This window comes from Mustela lutreola, chromosome 14 (assembly GCF_030435805.1).
Source record: "Mustela lutreola isolate mMusLut2 chromosome 14, mMusLut2.pri, whole genome shotgun sequence".
In the NCBI taxonomy this organism is placed as follows: domain Eukaryota; kingdom Metazoa; phylum Chordata; class Mammalia; order Carnivora; family Mustelidae; genus Mustela; species Mustela lutreola.
In genome coordinates, this window is record NC_081303.1 from 50,107,264 (window position 1) to 50,132,940 (window position 25,677).

General features: G+C 56.0%; 1 protein-coding gene across 2 annotated transcripts in view; it reads right to left on the reverse strand.

Moving 5' to 3' along the window:
- Positions 1-435: 435 nt before the first annotated feature.
- LRRN2 (leucine rich repeat neuronal 2) overlaps positions 436-25,677 on the reverse strand; it is a 62,026-nt gene continuing 36,784 nt past the window's right edge. For both annotated transcript variants that reach the window (XM_059146347.1, XM_059146348.1), the window contains one exon: positions 436-3,473. In XM_059146347.1, the coding sequence (XP_059002330.1) occupies positions 1,128-3,446 (2,319 nt within the window). In that variant the 5' untranslated portion in view covers positions 3,447-3,473 and the 3' untranslated portion in view covers positions 436-1,127. The remainder of the gene's footprint in view (positions 3,474-25,677) is intronic.

The following is a 25,677-nucleotide window of genomic DNA, read 5'->3' on the forward strand; positions in this document are numbered from 1 at the left end:
TGACTCTGCCTCTTGGGTTTGTTTAATTAGAAATAGGCCGGGAAGTGCTTCCTAGGCACTGGCATGTTAATTGCTTATCAGGGAAAGAGAAGGGGTGACAATGTTTGGTGATGGAAATTTCCACTCTCTCCATCTCTCTGAGCTTTTCTCCATTCTCCTCTCCCGCCCTCTCCTTTCCTCCTGTGATTCCTCCCTCTCCCGTCAGCCTCTCCTGCTCTCTGCCCTTCTGCCCCCAGCTCTCCTGTTCACACTGACGGGGGCTCTGGGGAGTAGGCCCAGATTCAGACCCCCAGGGAACACCTGTGCCCTCTATCACCATCTCCCTCTCCCCTCCTGCCCCGTCTCAGCCCTTCCCCAAGCCAGCAGCTGGGTGTACAGATCTCTGAGAAGAGGACTTTAGAGTTACACGTAGTAGTCAAAGATGATTTTTCCTTTTGTTTCCTTTCCCCCCTATTATTGTTATTCTTGTTTATTTTTTATTTTTTACAAAACAGGAGAAAAGAGTGAATGGGGTTGGGGGGAGGTGACACATTTCTCCACAAAGGTACAAAATTGCCTGTAGAAAGTCAACCTTGCAGTGCCAATCCAGGCTTGCCAAGATGAGGTGTTCCTGGGCATCCCTCTCCCCAAATGTCTTTCAAGATCTGGTGGGGGACCCACTGTGAGAGTGGTCCCCCAAGGTGGGGAGGAGAGGCCTCCCTCAGCCCTTGCCCAGGAGGGGAAAGAGCAAGCAACTGAAACTGTACAAAGAAAGAGAAGAGGAGGGGGCTTCTCCCCCTGGGCCAAGGGCCTGGGGACAGAGGCAGGGGACATCCAAGCAGGGGCCCAGGCGCCTCTGGGCACACAGACAACTAGGGAGATGGGAGGCTCCGGCCAGAGTCCTTCCTGTTCCTCGGAGATGCTCCTCATGATGTCAGCAGACTGGCCCCCAGAAGGTAATGGCGACTTTCTGGAGGCAGTAGGAGCAGCTCCTGGAGGGACACAGCCCTGTCTGTCTCGGTCCAGCCACCAGGCCTCCAGCACGCGCTTCCATGTCACTTTCCTGGCAGAGCATCTGGCCCAGACCGCTTCCCTTTTGGTAAAAAGGAGTCCTAGGTACTTGTCCACTGCGGGGAGCAGGCTGAGCTTCAGGAATTTTGCAGCAATGGTGGGGACAGTGTTTCCCCTTCCAAAGACCTGGACAGCTTCCTTCCTGGATTCCAGGCCAGGACGAGGGGCGCAGACACCACTCGGACCGAGGGGGCGCTCCAGCCCCAAAAAGCCCAGGCTGGAAGGAGAGGCCGCCCACCCACCCTCTGCCTGGGCCGACCAGTGCCCAGGTGGGCGGCTAGCCCCACTGCCAGCAAGAGGACAGCAAGAGCCAGCATGGCTATGAGCCCGGGCCGGTCCCCTAAGGCTCTGTGGCAAGGAGTGGCCTCCTTAGTCCTGGTCCATACGCATGCCAACTGGGTGTGGGCATCAGCAAAGGCCACTTGCAGGCAGGCCCAGTACTCCGTGGCCTGAAGGAGGCGGGTGATGTTGAAGCTGTGAGTGCCCCGTGGCAGGCGGGCCAGAGCAGGGGAGCCCTGGCCCCGGGGGGAGGCGGCGCTGGACCAGGTGAGGTTGGTAGAGACTGTGTTGGGTGGGGGGACCCAAGACAGCAGGATGCGATAAGGGTGGGTCTCCTGCACCCGGAGCTCCAGCCCCCATCCCTCGTCCCGGCCTGGCTGCAGGGGAGCCCGGCCAACCACCACACTAACCGTCTTACTGTCAGTCCCCACCAGGTTCTGGGCCACACACGTATACAGCCCCGCCTCATCTGCCGTCACCCTCCGCAGCTCGAGGGTCCCCTCTGGGTACACCCGGTACTTCCTGCCCGCACGGGCAGCCGTCAGTCGGACCCCGGCCGGAGTGACCCAGTAGATCTCAGGTTCCGGTTCGGCCAGCGCCCGACAGTGCAGCAGCAGGCTGTCTCCACTGGCCACCTGGAGGCTGGCGGGGAAGCTGCGGGGGGAGATGAGGGGCAGGCATTGGTCTGTCATCTCCCGGAAGGGCACCTCACGGACAGGGCGGCGCTGGAGGTCTGGCGGCTCAGCGCACAGGGTGGACTGCGGCTCTATGAAGCGGACCCGGGTGCCCGTGGCGTTGGCCCAGCGGATGACGCAATCGCAGCGGATGGGGTTGCCATGGAGACCCACTTCCTGCAGGTTGGGCAGGGACTCCACCGTCTGCTGGTGCAAGGCACTGAGAGCATTGTTGTTGAGCATGAGGGTCTCCATCTGGGGCAGGTGGTGGAAGGCGCGGGGGTGGATGAAGGACAGCCGGGGGTTGTTGGTGATGTCCAGCTTGGTCAGCTCGGGGAGGTTGACCAGAGCGAACTTGTCGATGGAAACCAGCTCCTCCATGTTGTTTAGCCCTAGCTCCTTGAGGTGCAGCATGTTGGTGAAGTCCCCGGGCCCTACCCGCTGCAGTGGGTTCTTGTTCAGGTCCAAAAATTTGAGCCCGGGCACCTGCTCCAGGGCCCGCCGGGGCACCCACGCCAGCTGGTTGTCATAGAAGGAGAGGCTCTCCAGGCTTTGCAAGCCCTCCAGGGCGTAGTCGGAGATCTCCCGAAGGTTCATGCCTGCCAGCACCAGGCTGCGCAAATTGGCCAGCGGCCGGAAGTTCATGTCCAGGATGGCATCTACCTTGTTGCCCCCGATCATGAGGATCTCCAGGTTGGGCAGCGACTCGAACCAGCGGCTGTCGATGGCCCTCAGCAGGTTGGAGTTGAGGTGTAGCCGCAGCAGGTTGCCGAGGCCGGCGAAAGCCCTGGGGGCGATGCGGTAGAGCTGGTTGTGGTTGAGATAGAGCTCCTGTAGGCCAGTCAGCCCCGAGAAGCTCTGGTCCTCCAGCCGGGTCAGCTGGTTCTCCTCCAGGTGCAGGCTCAGCAGCTGGGGCAGGGCCCGGAAGTCACAGTCTCGGGCGTCCGAAAAGCTGTTCTGGGACAGGTCCAGCTCTGTGAGGTTGACCAGATAGCTGAGCTCACTCTGGTCCACACGGACGATGCTGTTGCTCTGCAGAAGCAAGGTCTGAGTGCCCACGGGCAGCCCGGGCGGCACGGCTGTTAGGAACAGGTCGTTGCAGTCCACGGTGTTGGCCTCGCGGTAGGACGATCGGGGTGTGTACCAGGGCCGGATCTGGCAGGCGCATTGAGGGGGGCAGGGCACGCGCCAGGGTACCACGGGCACGGTGGCAGTGGCACCAGCCACCCAGGCCAGCACGAGGGGGGCCACAAGGAGCCTCATGATGGAGCTGCAGGGTAGGGGACCATCCACGAGAAGAGTCTGGAGTCCTTCCACTCTTGCCAGTTCACAGGCTGAGGGTCCTCCCAGGACAGTCATTCTACGTGGGGATGGGTGGGCGTCGCTTCTTACCCTCCCGGGTGCGGCTCTCCATCCTTGTCGGCTGGGGCTGGGCTGGCTCATTCATCACCACGCCCCATCACAGCAGCCCTGGAAGAAGAGGATGCAGAATAAGGGGGAGGCAGGGAAGCAGAATCCATTTCCCCCTGCTTGTGTCTCCCCTGTTTGACTGTGGAGGGCAAAGCTGCTGAGAGAGGTGGGCTGGGCCACACTCAGGGCTCCTGGGTTCTCTCCTACAGCCCTCAGGCTTTATTTTTTAAAATGTATTTTTCAGAGAGAGAGAGAGAGAGATAGAATACAGAGAGCTTGCACAAGCAGGGGCAGCAGCAGAGAGAGAAGTAGGCTCCTGGTGAGCAAGGAGCCCAATGCGGGGCTTGATCCCAGGACCCTGGGATCATGCATGACCTGAGCCGAAGGAAGATGCTTAACCCACTGAGCCACCCAGGTGTCCCACTCTAGGGCTTTAGTGTCCTTTTCTATTATCTGCTGAGGGAGTAAGTCTTCCTGGGAGGAGGGCAAGAATGAACCAAGAAGCTTCCAGGATAACTCAGGAAGGAGTATGCGTGCGTGCGTGTCTGGAGGGGAGAGAGGATGCCGGAGTTCTGTCATCTCCACAGTCCTTCTGAGCCGAGACAGGTGGAACAGATTCTCCTACCTTTCTTACATCTCCCCCTCCCTCCTTGGCTCATTGGGTAAATGGAAAATACAGTGAGAGTTTCCAGGCACCCCTCTGAGCAGTGTGGGTAGGGGGTGGTGGAAACAGTACAGATTCTAGATTCCGGGTGAGGGGGCTCCCAGGATTCTGGCAGTAGGAAGGCAGTGACCCCCAAGCCCACACCCAGACTGGCTAGGGAAGTGGCTGGTGCCGCCCGGGATCTGCTTGGGATTCTCCTCGTGTACAGCTTCAGTTTTTAGCAACTTTCCCACCAGTCCAGCAGCCTGGCTGAGCGCACCGGAAGGAGGAGGTGGGATGAAGAAGCCTGGGCCTGGGCTCCTTGGCACGGCAGGTGAGGTACATGACCTGGCCATAGCCAACCTCCTGGCTTCTCTTCCTGTCCTCCCCCTTTACCCGATGTGCACAGCCTTCTCAAGCTGAGTTATCCTGCTACATGCCCCCTTCCCATGTCTCCTTCTGTCTCCCAGACAAGGCCTAGCTGTTCTTTGAGACTCAAGGTCAGTCACCTCCTACAGAAGCTTCTTCCAAACTCCCCACCCCTGGCTGACCTAAGGGGCCCTCCTCATGCTCTTAGCCCCACGTTCCCCTCTGTCCTAGCCTGGACCCCATCTCATGGAAATGGCTCTTCAGCTGGGGACCTCTCTCAGTCATAACTGTGTTAGGAGCACACAGCAGGGGCCCAGTGAATGTTTACTGTGTGACTCAATCTCTGTGGCCCCAGGGCCCCATCACCCCCTGGAGGATCCCCCCCTACCCCCAGTGTAGAATCAAAGCCACTGCTCTTTCCCCCCTCCCAGATATGGGTAATCCGGGCTCTCCCACAGATCCCAAGGCCAGGCTCCATGGCCCTGGAGGCAAGTCCAGCCTTGGCCTACAATCGACATGGGGGAAAAGCAGCGGGCCTTGCTGGGCCCAGTCCCTTCCTGAGCAGAGGTCCCATTCAGGTAGTGTTCCAAATGCGGGTATCAGGGAATCACCCAGCACTTACAGCACCTGAGATGTGCCCGGGCTCTTCAAAGACTCTGAATATCTTATTTCACTTAACGGCCATAACATCATAATGAGTCGACAAGATAAGCATTAATCCCCCCTCCCACACCGTTGCAGATGACGAAATTGAGGTTCATGAGAGGTTAAAGAATTTGGCTCAAGACACAGAGCTGGTAAGCGGCAGGAGACAGGAGTCCGCCCAAGTCCAGAGGCTGGGCGACTTGAACCAGACTTCTCTGTCCCCAGGCCACTGCTACAGGAAGCTGGCTGCCCATTCTTGTCCCCTGGGGCCATGTGTGCTACTACCTTCTAGGCAGGTGCCTCTCAGCCGGCCAGAGGGGCTCTGTGTCCACCTCAGCCTGCTTCCAGGATGCTGGGGAGGGGTGGGGAGCAGTTGGAGGCAGGGAGCCCTCCCCTGAGCAGGAGAGCGGTACGCCTGTTTACATTTGACTACTTCCCACCTTCCTCTGCAGCTATTTCTGAAGCTGGGAAAACAACCGTGACTTAAAATGCACAGAGGTTTTGCGTGGGGGGGGGGGTGTCCTGACATAAAACTGAGAGCAAACAAACACACGTGTCCACACGCATGCAGGCCCGCACATGTGTGCGCAGGGGAGCCCGGGAGACTTGGCCGCTCAAGCCAGGGAGTGGTGGGCAGGAAGACGGTAGGGGATTCTGCAGTCTACTCTGTGCGTGGAGAGGCAACAGGGACCAGCTGAGTCCCAGGATGACCTAGTCATGGGCCTGGACCTAGGCCAGTTGTCCTCCTGCACGTACACACCAGAGGCCCCTGCCTCCTGCCTAGGCCTGGCATGAGGGAGCAGAACCCACCGGCAGAGAGATCTTACTATTACTTACCCCTTCCTACCAAAGCACGCTAGGAAGACATACTACTGACTGACTTCTCAGAGCATCGGCTCCTTATGTCTAAAATGAGGCGATCATCAGGGTTAAGGGAGCGGAGTGGGGCACACACAGAAGGAGCTCAATAAACGTGAGCTCTCGTCCAGCTCCGGTCATCCCCTGGGCTTGCGAGATTCTGCAGCTCTAGGACTTCTGCGGGGGGTGGGGGAGCAGAAATTGGGTCCTGTTGCTCAACAGGCCCCTACTGAGCTCGCCCACAGTGGCCCAGCGTGGCCGCCAGGTGGTATGGGGAAGCCTTGGCAGAGACAGAGAAACTGTCACACCTTTACAGAGTGACCCTCTGGCAGGGCTGAAAAATGCAAAATCGTTAGGAGAGCCCAGGACAGTTCTGAAGGGCAGAGAAGGCTGCGGGGCTGGGGAGGGGGTCTTCTGCTAGGCTCCAGCATCCTCCTGGCTTTGGCTGCTGACTGAGCCACAGGTGTCTCTCCTCCAACACTTCTGTTCTAACACCTTTGTGCTACAGGGGCTCAGATGTGCGCAGGGGGTGAAGGAGCCACTTAAGACTTAATTAAAAACCTCCCAAGAGTCGCCTTTCCCTCTACCCCAGGCAGCACGCTCCTCCTCATGCCCCTCTGGCTAGGCAGGTGCGGGAGGCAGAGGGCCTCCTCCTCGGCTGGGGTTGGACACCCAGAGAGAGGCAGTGGCTGGATGACTCACGTTTGGCCACACCCCTGATCCCAAGGCTTGGCAATGGCCCAGACAGGTCCTCTGCCCTGCTGCTGAGCACGCAGCCCCTTCTAGGGAGGAGCACCGAGCTGCCTACTCACCTGCCAACACGGGTTCAGGCCGTCTTGCACACGCCCACTCATGCCCACTCATGCAGGCTGATTAGCAATCTCTGCCGGGAGCTGCAGAGAAAGCTAATTGCCTTTTATCTATAATCTCTGGGGTGAGCAGGAGTTCAAATGATTGTGTGGACATTTTTCTCAACTGGATTTCAAGCTCCTTGCAGCAGGGGCCACGTCTGACAAGCTTTTGCAACCCCAAAGCACTGAGTGCAGGGCTGCGCATACAGAGGGTGCTTGTGAAAGACACCAGCGGTGAAAGAGATGAGCCTCCCATCGACCCCGCATGCAGGCGGAGAAGGGATCATTCAGTCTGGACCTTCAGCGGAAGCACCTAGGGCTTGGAGGGCTTATGTAACTTCTCAGAGGTTATGCAGCTTCCACATGGCTGGGCCAGAATTCAAACCTAGGTCTCGGACTCCAGAACCTGAGCCACCAGCCCAGCCAAGGCTTGTTGCCTGGTGGATCCAAGTCTGCCTTATAAGAGCAGAGCACAGGGCTGACCCAGAGCGCCTGCCTCAGATGCAAATCCCTTTAGAGCTGACCTGGGTCCTCAGCTCCTCCTCCCCCAGAGCCACCTGATGGGCCCCTGCAGACACCACTCCTTGATTTCAGGCTAGAGGGACACCCCTCTCCACCTGGACAGCACAGGGAAGACACTGTCCCTGTGTGAGTGTGGCTGGCCCTGGCACCAGGGGGGCACAGAGCCAGCAGGCTGCACACGACCTCAGCCTGCCTTCTGACTGGGGGCTGGGGGTTGCTGGCCAGCCTTCGCCTTCAGTGATGGGAGATTGAAGGCCTTGGGGCCACAGTCAGGGAAGCAGGGCTGTCCACTCCAGGGACAAAGTTTCTCTTGCAAGAGCTGGCTCTGCAAGGTATGTGGGACTCACCTCCTCCAGGCAGCTGCTCTGGATTTGGTATGAAGTGTGGAATGGTCCCTTACATTCCCTATTAAACTCAGATCCTTGGCACGAAGAGTTTGGGAGAAGCTGTTGCGCCGGCCCCCCCCCCCCCCCCCCCCCCCCCCCCGGCTGGGTCCCCGAGCTCCTGTGGGCTGGGACCGTGCGCTCCTCCAGGTGGTTGGTGGATAGGGAGCCTCATCCTCTCCTCCCTTCCCTCCCCTTCCCGCAGCCTCCACCCAGCCTCCCAGAGCCCGAGTCAAGGGTCCGGAGGGAGGAGCGGTGGTGGTGATCGATGGCCTGGCCTTCGCCGCTTCAGTGCCAGGTCTCTCTGAGCTGCGGAGACAGATGGGCAGCATAATTGAGTGTAGCGTTGATAAACTCCGGCCTCCTCACTCGCAGATAAGCGCTGGGTGGGAGGGGCGCAGGGGGAGAGAGGCCAGCCCTCCATCAGCGCACCTGGCCTCCTGCTCCTCCTGGGAGGTGAGCCGAGCTCCTCACTCCCACCTCTCATTGAATCACAGACAGGCAGGACCTCGGAGCGAGCCGAGGGGAACTGAGCGTTTATCTAGCCTTGCAGAGTGTGAATTCCATAAATAACTTATGCAAAGGAGGAGCGGTGGAGCGGAAAGAGCCTGGGCTTTGGCATCAGAGTCAGCCTGGCTCTGCTGCCTGCTGTGTGACCTTGGGCCAAGCAGGCAACCTTGTGAGCCTCAGATGCCCGAGCTGGGAAGTGGGGATAATACCCTCCTCCCAGAACCACCGTGGGGGGAGTGCGGGGGTCAGGTGTACAGAGCGCTGTTCTTGGCCTTCATTCGGCCCCCTCACAGCTGCCTCTCATTCCATCTTACCACCTACGTCTCAGCTCTCACCTTTTGTGATAAACTTAGAAAAAATATTTTGAAGTGTAACATATGTACAGCAGAGTACGTACATGGCACTCGTCCCAAGTGCGCGGCTCCACGAGTTTCCCCATTAGTAGGTACCCGGACGGACACCAACCAACACAAGATGTGAAGATTTCCAGCACTCCAGAAGGATCCCAGGGCACCCTCCCAGTCAATATCCAGCCATGTGCCCGAGGCAGGAAGATGGCAGGATGACCTCCCACCCCACACACCCCTGGCTGCTCTGTGCCTCTCCTCCAACCTCGCTTCCCCAAAGCCCTGCGGGGTCCTGGCCACCTCCTGATGCCTCCTGTCTACCGCCGAACATCCAGGTCTTCCCTTTACAGAGAATGGGGCACCAGGCATGAGGACAAATGTGGGGGTGGCCAGGAAGGAGAAGCTCAGCCTCCCTGCTCGCCATCCCCGGCCCTCTCCACAGCCCTTGTGTCAGAGGCTCTTCCTCTCGACTTGCCCCACATCCAACATCCCACATCTCCCGCCACGCCTGCTCTTGGTTCTGCCCTCCCACGTCTGTCCGCCAGCCCCGCCGTCCAGCGGTCTCCAAGACGGGAGCTCTCCGCCACCTCGACCTGTCCCTCTCCCACCTCCCACACCCGCCGCAGTGCTTGCACTTACTCTCTCCTCTCCTTTCTTGCCGTGACCCTTACGTCAGTCAGCCTTTTCGGGGGGCCTCCCGCTCACCTCTCTGTGGCCATTTCATTCCCAGACACCCCACACTCCTGCGAAACTGGACACTTGCCAGTCCCTTCCACACCTGGGGCCCCTTGCCCCACGAAGCCCTTCTCCAACTCCAACCGTCAGGTCTTCTTCAGCCACAAAAGCCCGTCGTCCCCCATGCCACCTCCTCGGTGACGTTTTGCACAGGTCTGACTCCCTCCAAGAATGGTGGTCTCTCCCACTGCATCCCAGCCCCCGAGACTCTTGGAACAGACCTCCTCCCGAGGAGCCCCTTCCTTATGGTGAGTCCGGGAGTCTGACTTCCCAATCAGGCTGTGAGCTCCTAGAGGCAAGGGCGCTTTGTCACTGGTTCATGTGTCCTCAGAGCCCCGTGCAGGGCACACGCTCCCTGTAGGGCTTGGAGGCTTTCTACGGTGTGCACTGTCGATCTCAGCCCATGCATTGGGGCACGGAAACAATTTTTAAAGTGAGTCACAATCTGCATTTTTAAAAAATGAAATACTATAGAAAGTAACACTGAACGCAACTAGACCTAGCGCTGTTTTGCGAAAGTTTAGCTCTGTTTTGCATGCACACATCCACACTTGGGCACAGTCAGGAACGTGATGCAAAACCGTGCATTTACTTTGCCCTTGGGTCACTGTGGTAAAACCCTGAAAACCATTATTCCACTGAGCACCTCTCTTCTGTGAGGCAGAGTCCCTTCTGCTCCCATTGATGCCTCTGGAAGGATGACCTAAGGCAGAGTCTCAGAAGAAAGGTGTGACTTTCCTGAGCGCCCGCTCTGGGCCAGGATTTCTAGCTGGTTCCCAACCATTAGCAGAGAGCTGGGTCCTTCACAGACCCAGAGCTCAAGCTCAGTGGAGCTGTGGGGTCAGACCAAGGCCCGCAGCTGGAACATGGGAAGCCCAGACTGGGGTCCAGGGTATCACTGCTCGCCCTTTCTATTTCCATGGCTCTGGAGCCAGGAGCTGATTTCTGAGAGTAGGTAGGGGTGGGTGGTGAGGTGGTGGCGGGAGGAGAGTAGAGAGGGAAGTGGGAGGGCACCTCCTGGGGAAAGGATGGGGGGCTCCCTTCTCCACCCTGCCCCCCTTTCCTCTGTAGTGCAAGAGAGAGCACTCCAGGAAAAACCCCTCCCTGGCCCTGGAGGACAGGGCCTTGTCCCAAGCCGAAGACTCTCCATTCCCTGTCTCCTGGCTGGCCTGGGCAGAGGGTGCTAGAATTCTGGTGTCTGGAAGGGAGCCTGCCTCTTTCTTTCTTAATTAGCCGTGGAGGGTGCCAAGAGGTAGCTGCACTGCGGGAGGCTGCAGGGGAGTGGGGGGCGGGGAACTGTGGGATGAGTCTGCGGCTGCCGTGTGCTGCCAGGTTCTGCCGACCCTCGGCCCACCCGCAGGACCCCTGCCCTGACCCTTCAACCCCTCTCCTGGCTCCCATGGTGCCCCAGCATCCCTCCATAATGAGCTGCTGGTTCCTTTCAGTCTGTGTCTCCCACCAGACTGTGTGGCCCTCCTTCCAAAGTCTGGCACACAGTAGGAGCTTAGGAAATATCCGCAGAAGGACAGCAAGAGGGAGGGGCAGGTGAGGCAGAGCAGGGAGAGAGGGGGGCTGCTTGCGCAGGTGCTCTCAGAGACCAGGCTGGTCAGAGTCTGCGCTCATGCCCTTCTGCCTCCCCCCCCCGCAAGGAGACACATGCTGCTCCTGGGGTCTGTATTCTTATGTATGCCCCTGGCTCCCCTGCCCCTGGCTTGGGCCTGCCCCCTGGTGGAGATGGCACTGCTCTCCGACTCAGGCTTCTCTGTCTCTGGATTCCACATGATCCTACGATGAGTCTCGCCCTTCTAGAGTAGTCCCAAGCCCCCTCTGGCAATCCTGTGGACTCCACCAACCCCTCTGAGAGCTGAGGTTAGTGGCTCAGGGGTGGGCGCTAGAAGCACTCTGCACCTGAGTCCTGGCGCTGGCTGGGTGACCTTGAGCACCCTCACTCGGATTCTTCCTCTGGGTCTGGGGAGAGAGCCTACCTCCCAGGGCAGTTGGAGGAAGAGCACATCTGTAAAATGCCTGGTGCTTAGGAGAGCCCCCTTCTGTTTCATCCACCTCAGTCTGTCTGAGGCCCGGTCCCTGGCTTCTAGACCATCTTTGCAGCAAGCCAGCACCAGACTGTCCCGTCGCTGGTTGCCTGGCCTCCAAGGCACGGGCACCCTCTCCTAGGAACCCTTCCCCTGCAGGCTGCCACCCCTTCCCTGTGCAGCTAGCTGCCCTCTCTGAGACCTCCCAGTGGGGTCTTGTCTCAAGTCTCCAGGATAGTTCTGGGACTCAGCTCGTTTATAGGTCACTGCTGTCCGACAGCCCTCACCCAATAAACAACATGGCTCCTCCTGGCTTAGGTGAGCAGTGCCTCTGTTTCCCCTAGATGCTCCGTAGCAGCTGGGAGAGGCTGGGGCCAGAGTTCTACAGGGCCCAGCCTGACGGGCAGCCCATGGTCGTTCCACAAGGGCTATGGATCCTCCCAAGTCAGATGGGCAGCCAAGCCCAGCTGCCGACCCATAGGCCTCTCCAGCCTCCCTCCCTGCCGCTCCCCTTGGCCCTCCTACAATCCAGTGTGTGTGTTGGGGGGTGTTGCTGGGCAGTTCCTGCATTACTCCGAAAAGGCTGCCGTACCCCCACCTCCGCCGGGGCCCCAGAATATCTTTTTTTTTTTTTTTTTAAGATTTTATTTACTTACTTGACACACAGAGAGCGATCTCTCCCTGCCTCTCCGAAGGCAGAGGCTTAACCCACTGAGCCACCCAGGGGTCCCCCAGAATATCTCTTGAAACACAGGAGATCCCTGGGGGCTTGGTGCAAGGGCAAAGGGAAAGGGTGGGGGAGGGGGACTTCGGAGGGGTGCAATCCATGCTCTCTCCTGCCCCTGAGCCTTTGCACAAGCAGGGTCCTTGCTCAAGGAGGTCTCACCTGTATATCCTGGGACTTCCTTCCCATCCGTAAAGTCTTCCCTGACCGTGGCCTCTCCTACAAATTAATCAATCCCTTGCTCCTTCCCTCATCCTCTGAGAACCCACGCCTCCTCTCTCGGACTGTGAGCGGCCCCAGAGCAGCTCTGTGGCTCTGTGGCCCTGGAAAGAAGAGAGGGGATCAGCATTGTCTGAGGTGCATGGGGAGCTAGATGAGGAGGTTTCTCTTTCCACAGTGTTGGGGTGCGGAGGGAGGGACCCCGGGCACGCTGGGAGATGCCCGGGACAAGGGGTGGGGGGAGGGTTTGGGACCCAGAGAAAGGGAGGAGAAAGGGAGGCAGACCAGTTAAACACGGAGAAAGGCCAAACCTCTGCTAACGGAAAAGGAAAATGAAATCAGAATGAAAACTGATGAGGCGGAGAGAAAAGAAGACTGGTTTCATCAGCAGGTTTGCCAGATGAAGCTCAGAGAGAAATCACGCGGCGAAGGAGCCTCTGTCCCGGAGCAGGGCTCCCGCCTTCTCCCTCTGTCAGCTGTCCGGGCAGCCTGCGGGGTAATTGGCTGTGGTGGAGGCCCTGCCGGTGGGTTGTTTTCTCCCCTAATGGCAGTGAGAACGGCCTGTCAGATCTCAGCACCTCCTCCGGGTCCCCTCCCCAGTGCCGCTGGCCTCTCCCTCTGCAGCCCGGGTCAGGCCTGGGATGAGCGTCTCTCAGAAGTTCTCTCCAGGCTTCTCTGCCCTTCGCGCATCTTCCCTGAGGCCCAGAGCAGGGAGCGGAGGTCAGGACACGGGACCCGAGGGTAGACGACACAGGACACGATCGGGCTGCGTTCTAGTCTCTGCCCCCTCAGCTGGGGGCAGAGCTTGGGACGTGTCAGGACTGGGCTTCTCATCTGTGAAACAGGGTGGCTGGGCTGGACCAGCTGCTCTCTCACGGGGGTCCCCGGACCAGCCATGGCGGCGTCACCTGGGAACTTGTTGGAAGGGCAGGTCCTTGAGCCCAGCCCAAGGATGGCTGCAGAGTCAGGTGCTCAGAGGGTGGGCCCTGGTAACCGAGGCCGAACAAGCCCTCTGCGGGGGGATTCTGACCGATGCTCCTGCTCAAGGCTAGCGGGGCCGGGTCCCCTGTAAGGCCCCTCCTGCTGAGATCCAAACTGCAAACTGGGGATGCTGCCTGCTGGGCACACTCAGTGACAGCCACAGGGATGATGAGTTTCTCATCACTACGGTGACAATGAAGACTCGGGTATCCCAGATCCCCTCACCCGTTCTGTCAGGGCCACAAGGAAACGGTTTACCCAGTGAGCATTAATAGAGCCCCGACCGTGTGCTGGCACCATGAGGGGGTAGGGATGCCAGGCGATGGGAAGGGCAGGCCGAGAGTCACAGATTAAAAAAAAAAAACAAAAAAACCCTGATCTACTAACATCTGATAAGAGCGGTCACAGAAGCATATACTGAGGGAGCAGGGGCACAGCCTAGCAGAGAGAACGCGATTTTGTCACACATTTAGGCAAATCTAAAAGTCACTGAATTGTACAAGGCAAATTGTATCATGATAAAGTTCCTTAAAACAAATTCCCAGAGGAAGTGTCGCACAGATGGTAGGAGGCATTCTACGCCTATTGGGAACACCAGGAGCAAAGGTCCTCGGAAAACAAAACAAAACAAAATAAAAACAGAGGAAGTGAGTTCCAAGAACCACATGGTCCACCTTCGGGCTGGAGAATGTGGCTGATGTGGCAAAGAGGCTGGAGCAGCCGGTCGGAGCCAGGATGGTCTGCACAGGCTACTGCCCGCAGAGTGTGGCCAAAGGAGCCTCCAGGCGGCGGCTACCACGGCCTTCGGTCATAACCCATCAGGACTGGATGCCCCTCGCCACTTCAGTTCTGCTGGGTTTGTGATCCTACGTGATCCTTAGGACAGCCCAGGGAGGTCGCAGATGTCATCACCCCATTTTAAAAAATGGTTTTATTGATTGATTGCTTTTAAGAGAGAGAAAGAGAGAGCAAGAGCAGGGGAGGGGCAGAAGGAGAGAGAGACACAGAATCTCAGGCAGACTCCGCGCTGAGTCCTGAGCCCAATGCCAGGCTCAATCCCACATCCCTGAGATCATGACCTGAGCCAAAATCAAGAGCCAGCTGCCTAACTGACTGAGCCACCCAGGCGCCGCAGGTCATTACTCCACTTTATTGGAAAGGGTAGTAAATGACTTGCCCAAGGTCCTGCAGCAAACAAGTCCTAGAGTCAGGGCCTGAAGATACAGTGTGCTTCCCGGTGGGACAGCAATGCTGCTAGTGGCAACTGTGGATTGAAAACTGATTGTGAGCCCGGCCTCGGGCCAGCAGCCTGACGTGAGCCTGCGCTGAGCGCTCGGAGGCACACTGTGGGAGGGGGGTTAGAGCCCTGTTTCCCAGACGTGAGAGGGCAGGGACCTTGCTCAAGAAGGTCTAGCTGGTAGAGACATGACCCAGACGAGGTTCTGGCTGTTGCCAAAGCCTAAAGGTTGCTTTCCAAAACCTGTGCTCTAGACCCTGGCCCCACATTCTCCTCCTCCACCCCCCACTGCCCGGTTCTCCTAGGACCCAGAATGCAATGGGGGAGATTTCCAGTGACTTCTTACTCAACTTCCTTTGCTGTGAGCCAACGCAAGAGAAAAAAACTGGCCCATGGCCTATGAGGAACAGCTCTCCTTCCTTGGAAAAGGAAGGCCCTTTCCAGTCTGGCAGAGGCACCCTCCCCTCCAAGCCTGTCTGTGCCTTCTGAGCCCAGGGCACCTGCTGGGGGACCAAGGGCTCCCTGATGCCACACAGCCCGGCGGATGGAAATGCTTCCCTCTGTAATCAATAACAGGCATAATTCAGTGACTGCAGCAAGTACAAAGGAGTGGAGGTTAAATCAATATTTAGAAGCTTCAAAATTAAACTAATTAAGGACAAGTCTCAATGATTTTTACTGTCTGAGAATAAAAAAGATAAAAAGTCCACCTATATTTCATGATTCTACCTTAGTAGCTCGTAATACTTTGGGAAGAGCAGAAGATGAAGCAGGGCCCAGCCAGCCCCCACTTTCTGCACTGCAGGAGAGGGGAGCACCCTGTCCTTGGTGGCACACAGGGAGGACAGTGGGGGGTGAGATGGAGCACAGCATGTAAGTAGCATGTTGTAGAAGGACATGGGCTTGGGATAGGGACCATTATGGGTTGAACTCTAAACACCCCCCCCCCCAAAGATATATTTAAGTCCCGACTCCCAGTACCTGTGAATGTGACCTTAATCTGCAAATCGGACCTTTGCTGATGTAATCAAGTTAGGATGAGTTCATACTGCGTTAAGGAGGGTCCTCCTCCAGGGGCTGGTGTCCTTATAAGAGGAGGAAAGTCTGGATGCAGAGAAATCCATGTGATGGCTACAGCGGAGAGCTGAGGACTGCCAACAGCCAAAGGCCAACGGCCGGCCCCGGGAGCTAGGGGGAGCGGAGCAAAGAGTCTCCCCTGGGGTTCTAGAGTGGGTGTGGCCCTGCTGCACCTTGACTCCAGGCTTCAGGCCTCCAGCACGGAGACAATAAATTTCTACTGTTCTTAACCGCCCCCGGTTCCTGGTACTTTGGGATGGCAGCCCCGGCCCACGGACACAGGACACTTAGATCCTGGTTCCCGCTCTGCCAGTTACTAACTGTGCAAGCCTGGTGAGATGCTTCCCCTCCGTGAACCTCTGTTTTCTCCTCTGAAGAACAGGGATAAGACTAGTACCTTCTGGGGCGCCTGGGTAGCTCAGTGGGTTAGGCCGCTGCCTTCGGCTCAGGACATGATCCCAGGGTCCTGGGATCGAGTCCCGCATCGGGCTCTCTGCTCAGCAGGGAGCCTGCTTCCCCCCCACTCTCTGCCTGCCTCTCTGCCTGCTTGTGATCTCTCTCTCTGTCAAATAAATAAATAAATTAAAAAAAAAAAAAAAAGACTAGTACCTTCTGTCCTTCATGTAGAGATAGGGTAGGGAGGAGATGAGCACATGAGTGTGAAGGGTGCACTCTGAGCCGTCAGTGCTACAAATATGTCACGAAGGGCTCATCGCTGGCGGCAAGAGTCTGGGAAGGGGCCCAGGAACCGTCTGTCAGATGGGCAGGAAGTTGTTGCCAGCTCGTTGGCCTGGTCTAAAAACCCGGTCAGATCCCAGGTGTGAGATATCTGCATCGTTAGAGACGCTATATCCACGAGCGGTATTTTTACTGTTGTTCTCAACACTCTCTTATTTGCTGCCCACTTGGCCTTGGTTTTCTCATCTGTAAAATGAAAGGATTGGACAACATATTTTAAAATTTATTTTTATTTTTTTAAAAATTTAAATTATTTTTTAAAGATTTTTATTTATTTATTTGACAGAGATCACAAGTAGGCAGAGAGGCAGGCAGAGAGAGAGAGAGGGAAGCAGGCTCCCTGCTGAGCAGAGAGCCCTATGTGGGGCTTGATCCCAGGACCCCGGGATCATGACCTGAGCCGAAGACAGAGGCTTAACCCACTGAGCCACCCAGGTGCTCCTGGACATTATTTTATACGTATTTTCTGGCATCATTCTATGGGCTTATTTATGTGCATATTTTAAAAGGACAGTATGTCTTAGCAGCTCATTCTCATCCTTTAACATCTCTCTGAAACCCAGCAGCCCAGGACTGTTCAGAGGGACGCCAGCTAACAGCCGTAATGAGAGATTGGGAGTGTTCTGGGGCTTGGCGCCTCTCAGCTTCTCCTGCCTGGTTTAACGGAGAGGGACCCAGAGCACTTCTCCTCTGTCTTCCCGCGAGCGTACCAGGCATGAAAGGAACAGGAAACCACGTAGGCAGCAAATAAAATCTCTATCGATCATGAGATGGCTGGCATCCCACTCCAGCTGGCTCCCAGGACTGTTCGTCTTAAGTACATGTTCCTAACGACCCACTTGTACTTAATACGGGAGCTGGGTCTTGTTCAAGTGCCGTGGGACAGGGTGGCTGAGCGTGGAGCTACTGCCACTCTGTCGGGCCCTCTTCCAGGTCTCTGGGAGCAGATAAGGTTCTCAGGCAGCTTCTCTGAATGCAATGGTGTTCTCAGATAGACGGACCAACCTCCTGGCCCTGGGACAACCAACATTCTTCCTAGACGGTATTAGCAAGGAGAAGGAGCACCTCTTTGCACGCTGTCCCTGCGGGATGGGTGACGCCAGCAGCATCACCAGGATAACGATCGCCACAGCGCTGTGCCCTCAGATTCACCGCCGCACCACACCTGCAGCCTGCCGTCTCCACCAGTAGCACCAGCCCCATCATGCCGCCCTGGCTGGCGTCACCACACCCATCACCTCCTCCATCTACTGCCATTTCATAAATACCCTACTCATCATATGAAAACTTGTATGGTTTCATCACGGTGACAGGTACGGAATCTGAAACAGGTATGGCCTTTGCCACTGGAAAGACACATTAGATGTGTATAATATAATGCTAACACAAGAAGAAGTGGATTCACATGGACCCAGAGGCCCCCCTCCCCCAACGAAGCACAGCCGTGGTTGTACAATGCACACATGGAGAGCACCAGGGGAAGGGAAGCGGGCAGAGGACCTCTACGTTCTGCTTAGGGGAAATAAAAACAAGTCTTTTGCTTCTTATTATCTCTGTTTCTCAACTCTGACTGCAGCATTGAATCAGAGAGGGCTCTTTTATTTTTTTTTTATTTTTATTTTACTTTTTTAAAGCAATTCCACACTGGGAAGCTCCCCAAGGCGGGGGACTCCCAACCTTGAGATCAAGACCCGAGCCGAGACCAAGAGTCACACACTTAACTGACTGAGCTGCCCACGCACCCCCCGTATATACAGGGATCTCTTAAAATACTCTGATGCCTACATCCTGCTCCAGTCCAGTGAGATCGCTCTCTGGGGGTACGATGCAGGCATGGTATTAAAAACAAAACCCAAAAAACCTCTCCAGGATTTCCTTGTATGTAAATCTTATATCAAAAGAGAAAACCCTGTAAACCGAAATTGAACTCCGTTGTCGTTGATGCTGAAGTATGTAGGGCAAAGTGTACTGATGTCTGCAATTTCCTTTGAAATGCACCAAAAATAAAATGGATTTATGGATAGATGGGAGAGGGAGGTAAGAACAAGTCTAGGAAAAGGTTAAGGGTAGAATCTGGATGGTGGTATACGGTTGTTCATTGCCAAATCCCTTCAACTTCGCCATATATTTCAAATGCTTCATGTAAAATATTGGGGGGAAATTCCCGAGTGGTTTAATAGGAAGCCAGGATTGAGAAACACTGCATCGGACATGGATGTGTGTTTCTCTTTCCTTCACCCTCCCTGTGTGAAAGAACATCACCCCCTCACCCCCGCCCACTCCTCCAGTTCTCATTAAACCAATCAGAATCTTGCCCAGTACTTCCCGCCCTTCTTAGGTGGGGGCCCATGCTGGGAAGTGTATTTTTACACTGCACCTGGGGAGGCCGGAGTAAGCGGCCAGGGAGGGGCCAGGCTGCCCCCCACCCCTGGCCTCACGGGGTGGCCCCGAGCGCCCAGGGTTCTGCCTGGAACCCATGGTGGCCCTTCCTGGCAGCTGGCTCCACTGTGCTCAGATGCCCCCGAGTGTCCCCTTTCTAAAGCCCTGGCTCAGCATTCTTAGCAAGGATTTGATGCTTTCCCAGAAAAATCAGATCAGAGGCTATCGCAGTGTGTGCGTGTGCGTGTGCGAGTGTGTGTGTGCATGCGGGTGGCGGGGAGGACACTGCAGGCAGGGCTACCCTGCGCCTCATCTGCATGCCCCCCCCCAGCCCGCCCTCCCTGGCTGGGGGAGTGCCATGGCAACACGGTGCCCTTTAAACACGCGAGTCTCTGCTGCCGTCGCAAAGCAGCATTAGGCAATTTAATTAAGGAGCTGGCAGCAGACAAACTTTGTGAGTTAAAGGCATTTTATTAAATCCCATTGTATTATGCAGCTCAGATCCCCCAGGAGCTGCAGAGCTGGGGGAGGACAGAGAATTTGCTGGGGTTTTCTTTTCTTTGCTTTGCTTTTTCTGGCCTCCCTTCTGCTTCATGAAAGCAATCACTGAGCGTAGGGGGTCCCAGCTGTGACTGCCACCCCCCCTCCCGCCCCCCAGCTTGGGCCTTGGCCTAGGTCTGCAGGCAGCAGTCTGGGGACCGTGATCAGCAGCACGGACCCCGTGTGTTGCCATTCGCAGAGCGCCTTCACACTCAGTACCTCTGGGCCCAGGCCTCCGACCCCGCTGCGGGATCCACTACACATGCCTCACCTTGCCCGCCCCAAGCTCTGTGCTTCCCAGGTATTATCTCACTGAACCCTTCCACACCCTCGGAGTAGGAACTGCTGGCATTCCCCTTTTAGAGCAAGGGAAATTGAGGCTTAATGATGCTAAACAGCTTGCCCAAGATCTCATAAGTACAATGTGTGGCGGAGCAGTAAGTGCAGACAGGCCGAGTGCAGAGGCCAGGACTCAAGGCATGTCCCCCTGCTACCTTCCAAGGCTGGGGATCTTCTCCTCTTTTGCCCTGCAGAGTGGGTTCCACTCCAGCCACCCAGCGGGGATAACTCTGTTATCCCCATTAGGCAGATGGCAAGGTTGAGGCTAAAAAGAAATGAAGCCTCTTTCCCAAGGTCATACAGCTAGTCAAGGGCAAGAACCAGTGCTCTTGACAACGCATATCTATATAAAACGCATACAAGACATGTACATGGGCACCTACACGTACGTATTACACGATTATATATTTCAAAAACAGCGCTGAGATATAATTCATGTACCATAAAGTCACAATCGTGTTATATCTGAAAAGCAAATTTAATAGTTGGATTTCCCACGGGGCTTAAAGATGTGTTCTTGTCTGATAGGAAGACACAGGTTTTGGGAATGTGGGCTGCGTCGTTCTGGAAGGAGCCCTGGGGAACTGTAGCGAACCCCGCGCCTTCCGGAGGCCTGTGTCTTCTGCCCCCCCCCCCCCCGCCCTTACTCCTCATTCATCACCATCCTCTCCCTGCCCCTGCCAGACCCTCAGGTTTCCACCTGGCTCCAGGGTCTCCCCTACCTGTCCCCACTAACTCCACTTAGCAGCGACCAAGCCACAGCTGTGGTGCTAGCCCCGCTGACCCCATTGAGAAGTCCCTGGAGGGGTGGCTGGGTGTGCAGTTGTGGGGGGGAGGGACATCAGGGAGGACAGAGCTGGCTGCTGGGGAGGGCCAAAGGCCCCATTCAAGGGACCTCAGTTCCACACTGCCGCCAACTCTCCCAGGAAAAATCTGTCTCCAAAGGGTTTGGCAGTAAGAGAACTGGTCTGGGTAGAACTTTGCAGGTTCTAATCCCAGCTCTGCCACTTACCAACTTTGGGACAATCTCATGGAGCCCTGTTTCTTCTCATCTGCCAAATGCTGACAAGAATATCTGTCTTGAATTTCTATAGGTACCATTTATTGAATGCTTACCAGGTGCTGGGCCTTTTACAAAGCTTATTTCTTATTTAGTCCACACAATCTGCCCCCCACCCCCTGCCACTGTGAGAGTAAAAGGGAAGTGACAGCACAGAGAAGTTAAGCAACTGGCTGAAGATCACACAGCTAGCACCTGTAGAAGCCGTGCCTCAAGTCCGGCCCTGTGCGATGCTAACGCCCTCAATTGCTAGGCTGGGAGGGAGCCTACGGGATGATGTGTGCAAAACAGAAATCTCCAGAACAACGAAAGCAGGGGGTCTTCCTGCGGACCCTCACATGGCTCTGCTACCTACAGGCTCACCAGCTTTTCTTCCAGAGTGTTCCAGGGACTCATCACCCTCCCCTCTGCCGGAGCGGTGTGGGCAGGGTACATGTGTATGTGTGCACGTGTGAGCGTGTGCGTATGTTGCACGAGCATGTGTGTGTGTTGGGGGAGGCGGCGGGCAGGGAGGTGTGCGCCCAGCCAAGTGAACCAGCTGGGAGGGGCGGATTTGGAGGCCGGACCTTGCCAGGGCTTGCTTTCCTGGATGCAAGTCCTGGGTGGTGCCGACTTGTTTTTAGAGTCGTTTTCCCAGGGACTTAACAGGGGAACATTCCCTTCTGCAATAACGATAAAAATAATAATAATTAACACAGCTGTAGCTTATATTTCTCCATCGCGTCTCTTGCCAGACCTCAGAACCCTGGGCCAACAGCAAACCTGCAGGCATTACAGCCTCACCTTGGGACCCGGGAAGCCTTAGTGTCACCATGCTTTCCCACTCGGGGCTGGGTGGCCAGTGCAGGTGTACGAGAGACAGATCTGCGCTGGGAGCTGCCCTTTCAGTGCCACAGCAGGGCTGGGAAATGACCCCAGGCCTCCCCACTCCATCCCCTTCCCCTTCTGGGATGGCCTTGTGCCCAGGAGTTGGAGAGGGTCAGAGAGGGAGCGAGGGGTCAGCGGTCTTCGCCCAACCTCCAAAGCCACCCCCCCCAACCTCTGGTCTTACCCACACAGCCAGTTCTGCCTCAGGAGGACTACCGCCCTGCTCCTGCAGCCAGTGGGGACACAGCCGGCAGGCCCGGTCCCTGCAGAGGATGGCTGATGGCTTTCTCTAGTCCCAGCCAGGAATCATCACACACCCAATGTCTAGTTTAAACAGGTGATAAGGCAGCTTTATTCAGTGAGTACGTGCTTCCACTCAGGGAGGGACAGGAGCTTCCGGGGGTGGCCAGGGTTGGGGGGACCTTGCCACAATGGGCTCTTCTCCTCCAAAGCATTTTCCAGTGAATGTGGTGCAAGCTGGAGTTCCCAGGGTCCTGAGTGGTGGGGAGGCAGATGGAGTTTCAGACAGAGAGCCCGCGACAGATTCCCCAGGCACATGCCCACTCCCTGATGGACATAAAGAACGGCCAGCAATTTCAACCCGCAGAGAAGACAAGGCTCTCTTGAGGCCAGTGTCTTCAACCTCATCGCACACACACTCTTGAAACCAATTACTAGACCTGAGTTGAGCATTTCTTTTGCTTTCTCTAAACACTGTAGGACAAAGAGGGGGTCATGAGGGGAGACAAGGTCAGGAACTATGTTTATCATGAATGTATACCCCGAGAATCTCCAGGGAGAAAGCCTACTGAATCTCGAGTCCACAGATGGACCGAAGAGTGTGGAAGTACCTACAATCGTGCGCACACACATGTGTGTGTGTTTTCCTGGAGAGAAGGGCCAACGCTTGCATCAGATTCTCATGGGGTCATAGACCCCAAAATGTTAAGAAGCATTGCCCTCTTCCTTGGTCAGTTCTGATGATGATGGGCTGGCCAAGGTTACTTCATCTTCCTGATGCAGAGGTGGATTCTGAGGTCTGGATTCCACCTGCTTGAAGAGGGGGGCTAGGATGACTTTGGGGACACAGCTACAGCAGGACGATAACAGAGTCTTTTGCCAGGCAGAGCCGTGGCTACTCGAAGCCAGAGGCAGTGATGAAGTGCCTTCCCCCTCATTTTTCTCACTGTGACAGCTCTGTATCTACTGTTCCCGGTCACCCTAGTGACAGCCTTCTAATGATGAAGGCAGCATCAGTGTCATATACCCTCCTCCAGAACCCCAGGGCTAAGAGGAGATCAGGTAGAGGAAGCTGGGAACCCAACATTCTGCAGGGCAGCGTAGAAAGAACAAAGCCTTTTGGCAGCTGAGTTCATATCCCACTTCTGTGTCTTCCTAGCTGTGTGACCTTGAACAAGTTACTCAGCCTCTCTGTCAGTTTCTCTACCTGTCGAATGGGAATAATACCTCATGGGGTTATCCCAAGGATTAAATGAGGCAATGCTGGCAATCTGGCCTAGTGCAGGTACACAGAAGGAGCTCAGCTGATGAGCTCTCCTCCCTGGCAGGCCCACGTGGGGACCCGCACGCCTCCATCTGTCTGTTGCGTCACTACAATATCAGAGGAAAGGGCGCCCTGGGTGTGTGGTTACAGGTGACACGTCAATGGCAGTTAGAGGCCACTTTCCCCACATCGACCAGAATCTTCTGATCCTTTGATTTTTCTTGGCTCGCCTGGGGCCCCTCCTCCTCCATGAAGTGTCCCTTATAGTGCTCTGTCCTGACATTCCACAATTGCCATCTATATATCCTGTCAGGATCCCACAGGCTCCATTCCATCTCTTTCCCTGTGATGCGAGAGGTCACTGCTCCCCTCGATCAAAGGGCAGACCCCTAGGCTCCTCCAGCCATAGCTGCCCACCACCCCCCCCACCCCCGCCCAAGTCCCATCCCTGCCCACCTCTCCAGGCCTTTCCCTCCTCTTCTCTTTCTTCTCTTCCCCTAAAAGCTGCTCTCTTTTGTGCTTTCAGGCCTTTGAACTTGTTTTTCTGGAATGTCCTTCCATTCCCTGCTTGGGGAGCTTGTAATTATCCTCCAAGCGCCAGCTCAATTGTCAACTCCCCTGCGACACATTCTGTCCCTCGGCTTGCTCCCACAGCACCTTCCCTGGCGTAGCGGGCACCATGAAAAGGCCATCTGCCTCCCTAATCTGGGCTTCTGCAGAGCCTGGGCTGGGCCTGGTCCCTCCCGGCCTCCCCTCAACCTTGCACAGAGTCTGGCAAGTGGTCTGTGGTCAATAAATGTGGGCTGGGGTAAAATAACAAATGGTGCGCTTGTCCGGGGCTGGCAGTGGGGTCCCCCTTAACAGAAGGCTTCCTGTGAAGGGGGCAGTCCCTCCTCAAGGATGGCTTGCTTGCATCCTGCTGACGTGGGGCCCAGCCCTGTGTCCCGACTAGACTCATAGGCAGGTGACAGAGGCTGACATGTGCATCCCATCTGGATTCCGCACGTGGCTGCTCCAAGCCACAAGGCAAGGGTAGAGGAAGCCTGGAACCTTCTCCACCTCATACCTGCATGGGAGAAGGAAAGGCTGAGGAGGGGCTGGGGAAGGGGGCTGACAATCGTGAGCACTGGCTGTGTTAGGTCTAGCTCTACGAGACTGGCTTCCTTGATCCATCTCACAAATGAGGTACATTGAGGCTCAGAGGTGGCTTACTGGCAGAGAGCCATGCACAAAGTGGCACGGAGCCAAAATGAGAGCCGAGTTCGTTCAGGTCTGGAGTAGTGTTCTTTTCTTTACAAGATGCTATCTTCTGTGGAAAATATCACACAGCCCCCAGATGAAACAGGAACGGGGAAAAGGCTCACAGCGAAAACCTTTTTCTTTTCTTTTTATTTTTAAAGACTTCCTGATTTATTTTGGAGAGAGAGAGCACAAGCAGGGATAGGGGCAGAGGAAAAGGGAGAGAAAGAGAATCTCCAGCAGACTCCCCACTGAGTACAGAGCCCCATGCAGGGCTCGATCTCATGACCCGAGATCATGGCCCAAGCTGAAAGCAAGAGTCCCACACTTAATGGACTGAGTCGCCCAGGTGCCCAGCATAGCAATTTCTTCCTCTTAACTCAGTGACAACTCGGGAACCTATGTTCTGCCTGTTTCTAACCCACCATGTTTGGTTACCTGCACTATTTGTCCAAAGCCTCAACCCCCAAATGGTGGTGAAAACGTTGCAGGGGGGTTGGGAAGGAAGCCCTCCAGAGTGAGAAATGAGGGGGCACTCCAGACACAAGGGTGAAGTTGGGGAAAGAGCCAGGGGCAGGCTGCTTGGACTGAACTGGCCCATCTCATCAGGGACTTGAGTTGCCTTTATTTTTGATCAGAAATATGCGATCGGAAAAAAAACTCGGGACTTATTTCTACGCTTTTTTGAGGTTATTTTTTCCCCCACGTGTGTTATTGTTTTTCTTTAGTTTTTAGTGACCATTCCTTTCCAAAAACCTACACGTGTTCCTGTTGAAACTGAGAGAAAGTAGGGACTGTAGATGCTTGGGTTAGTGCACAGCTGGGGGAGCAGTAGAGCCCCTTGGGGAGAGCAGCTGCAGGCAGGCTCGGAGGGCTGCAGGAGCTGGGGCAGGGCAGGAGGGAGAAGGGGAAGGGAAGAGGGACCAGCATTTGCATCCAGGGAGACGGTGGCTGCCTGAGAAGGAGGCTCGATCTCCTCCCGGCTTCCGGACCCAGGTGAGGTTCACGGACAACCCCAAGCACCTGGGTTCAGAGCCACGGCCCTGCAGGGGGCCAGTAGCTCTGACAGCGACCTGTAGGGGTGCCTCGAGGGTGGCTATCTTGACTCCTGCGGGAGTGGGAGAGGAGCTGCCTAAGAGCTTGACCTGCAGGACCTGGAAGATTCTACCAGTTGGGAAAGGAGGCTGGAAAGCGATGGCAGAAGAAGCCCTTGAGGAGCCTGGTGTGGCAAGGTTAACGGTTTCTTTCCTTCAAGAGAGATTTCATGCCACGTTAAATAAATAAAATAGTCCACAATTGTAAAAGACGCGTTCTAGTGTATTAGATGCTACCGCACGGTCCCCCGTCTGTCAGCCGCCATCAGGGTGACAGATGACTTATCAAAGGCCACTCTGACATTTCCAAATGAGATGTTTGGATAGAGGTGTCACTCAACAGGGCCAAAAAATGCCAGAGAACCTGAAT